At 49.5% G+C, this 2,500-nt stretch overlaps 1 protein-coding gene across 1 annotated transcript; it reads right to left on the bottom strand.

Annotated features, from left to right (window-relative positions):
• Positions 1 to 518: 518 nt before the first annotated feature.
• LOC136965637 (heme oxygenase-like) lies at positions 519 to 2,498 on the bottom strand (the record flags this gene model as incomplete). The annotated part of the gene is given in 4 exon segments (XM_067259819.1): positions 519 to 1,199; positions 1,290 to 1,380; positions 2,393 to 2,431; positions 2,433 to 2,498. Coding segments are annotated over 4 exon segments (324 nt in total), but the record flags the coding sequence as incomplete, so codon positions are not given.
• Between the last annotated feature and the right edge of the window lie 2 nt (positions 2,499 to 2,500).

Below are 2,500 nucleotides of genomic sequence, written 5' to 3'. Positions count from 1 at the left end.
AAAATCTGAAACGAAATCAAATCTGACTCTCTCTTTCCCTCACCCGTTTGGAGGGTGGCCATGGCTTTCACAACATGCAGTTCAGTTTAGCGGCTGTCCAGACCTGTCCTGGCCAATCCTTGGCTGCGATTTCTTCGTCTCTCTGGGGCGCCATGGAGAAGCTTCTGGATGTGATAGTGAAGGAGGACTTGGTACACATTTGGTCTTCTATCACAGCTGAGTGAAAGCGGGTGGTGAGCCGATTTAAATTTGAATGCTTCTAGCTAGACTTCCTCTGTATTGTGGACACTTCTCTCATAGTAGTACCCCCCCCCCCCCCCCCCCCCCCCCCATCGTTAAGATCGATGAGTGATGTATAAAATACATGGCCACATTAACTTCTTTGAGATTATAATTCCATGCGCTGGGCATGTGGATTTCTAAAATTCATCTTTATTCAGACCCACTGAATAAAGATTGCCCATTGCCAACCATGCAAGTGTAGTTTTAATTCACTGAGACTGCTACTTCGATTTATTCAGATACCCAAAAAGGGGTAGTCTTTTTATTACACAAAGTACAAATATATATACAGTATATACATCATCTTTTTCAAAGTTTCATATATTGTAACACTGTCTGAATGGGGACAACAATCTCAATGCATATAAGATTATCATGATGGCCATTACTAAATCTGAAATGTCGAGCTTTTGCCTTTATGTCATTCATAAAGTACATTGAATACTGTATTCAACTTGTCAACATTGCAACATACTGTTATATGCATGTGTCACAAGTATATTCTCGTATTTTTTTGCAAGGCTACATACAATTGGATTAAGTGCTGGGTTAACAAGTGCTGGTGGTTTTACAAGATTCAATGTCATGCAGTATAAAAATATAATTACAGTATAATTACAAGAATCCGATCAGAACTTGGTGTTAAGGCGTCACTTTAGTGTGTAATCATTAGGATTATGTTATTGAAACCGTCTTGCAAGGATTTTGAATGAAAAAAATAATACACAATGCATCTGTGAGGGTCATTTTGCATTACGGACGGATATAAGAAGGATTGAAAACACAAGTTTAGAAAACATATATTCCCATTCCAACAGTGGCCAGAGCTACACAGAGACCCAGAATCATCCTAAACAGAGGGAAGGCGTTGTTCAGACTGGCTGGAATCTGGAGAGATTTAGCAACCTCTCTGACCCCTGAGGAAAGAGAATGGAATTAGTTACCACATGGATTTGATATATATACATATATATATATATATATGTGTGTGTGTGTATTATATTTACCATTGTCCAATTTCGAATGTGTGGCGTGCCTCTGCAGTGTGTTGTTGTCATTCTCTGTTTCACTAAGCATCTTCTGGAGGCCATCAAACACCTACAAACGAAACCCTTTAGTCTCCTTACTCCATTCAGCGCATTCGTTTGATACTTCCCCAGAAATGACACTTCCCAGAAAAGGGTATTACAATGCGTGCAAGCATCATTTAATTCGAAAAAGAATGATTGTCTTGAATGAAGTATCCCTATGCAAACTTCCCCTTTTCTTATCGTACCACCCGACATCAACTGAATGCCCCCTCCCCGTCCTCCAACCCTCCTCACCACGCGTCCTCCAACCCTCCTCACCACCCGTCCTCCAACCCTCCTCACCACGCGTCCTCCAACCCTCCTCACCACGCGTCCTCCAACCCTCCTCACCACCCGTCCTCCAACCCTCCTCACCACCCGTCCTCCAACCCTCCTCACCACTCCGTCCTCCAACCCTCCTCACCACCCGTCCTCCAACCCTCCTCACCACCCTCCCTCCACCACCCTCCTCACCACCCGTCCTCCAACCCTCCTCACCACCCGTCCTCCAACCCTCCTCACCACCCCGTCCTCAACCCTCCCTCCCAACCCTCCTCACCACCCGTCCTCCAACCCTCCTCCAACCCTCCTCACCACCCGTCTCCAACCCTCCTCACCACCCCGTCCTCCAACCCTCCTCACCACCCGTCCTCCAACCCTCCCTCCAACCCTCCTCCACCACCCGTCCTCCAACCCTCCTCACCACCCCGTCCTCCAACCCTCCATCACCACCCGTCCTCCAACCCTCCTCACCACCCGTCCTCCAACCCTCCTCACCACCCGTCCCTCCAACCCGTCCTCCAACCCTCCTCACCACCCGTCCTCCACCCTCCTCACCACCCGTCCTCCACCCGTCCTCCAACCCTCCTCACCACCCGTCCTCCAACCCTCCTCACCACCCGTCCTCCAACCGTCCTCCAACCCTCCTCACCACCCGTCCTCCAACCCTCCTCACCACCCGTCCTCCAACCCGTCCTCCAACCCTCCTCACCACCCGTCCTCCAACCCTCCTCACCACCCCGTCCTCCAACCCTCCTCACCTCGATGTTAAACTCGAAGGCCAGGACGGCCTCCCCCAGGCACGCCCGTCCTCTCCTCCTCCGTCAGCTCGATGCCGTTCATCCTGCCGCGGTACAGCTGCTTGAAGC

This window comes from Osmerus mordax, chromosome 21, assembly GCF_038355195.1.
Source record: "Osmerus mordax isolate fOsmMor3 chromosome 21, fOsmMor3.pri, whole genome shotgun sequence".
Classification (NCBI taxonomy): domain Eukaryota; kingdom Metazoa; phylum Chordata; class Actinopteri; order Osmeriformes; family Osmeridae; genus Osmerus; species Osmerus mordax.
Note: the sequence above shows the minus strand (reverse complement) of the source record. Positions and strands in the feature narration are given on the sequence as shown.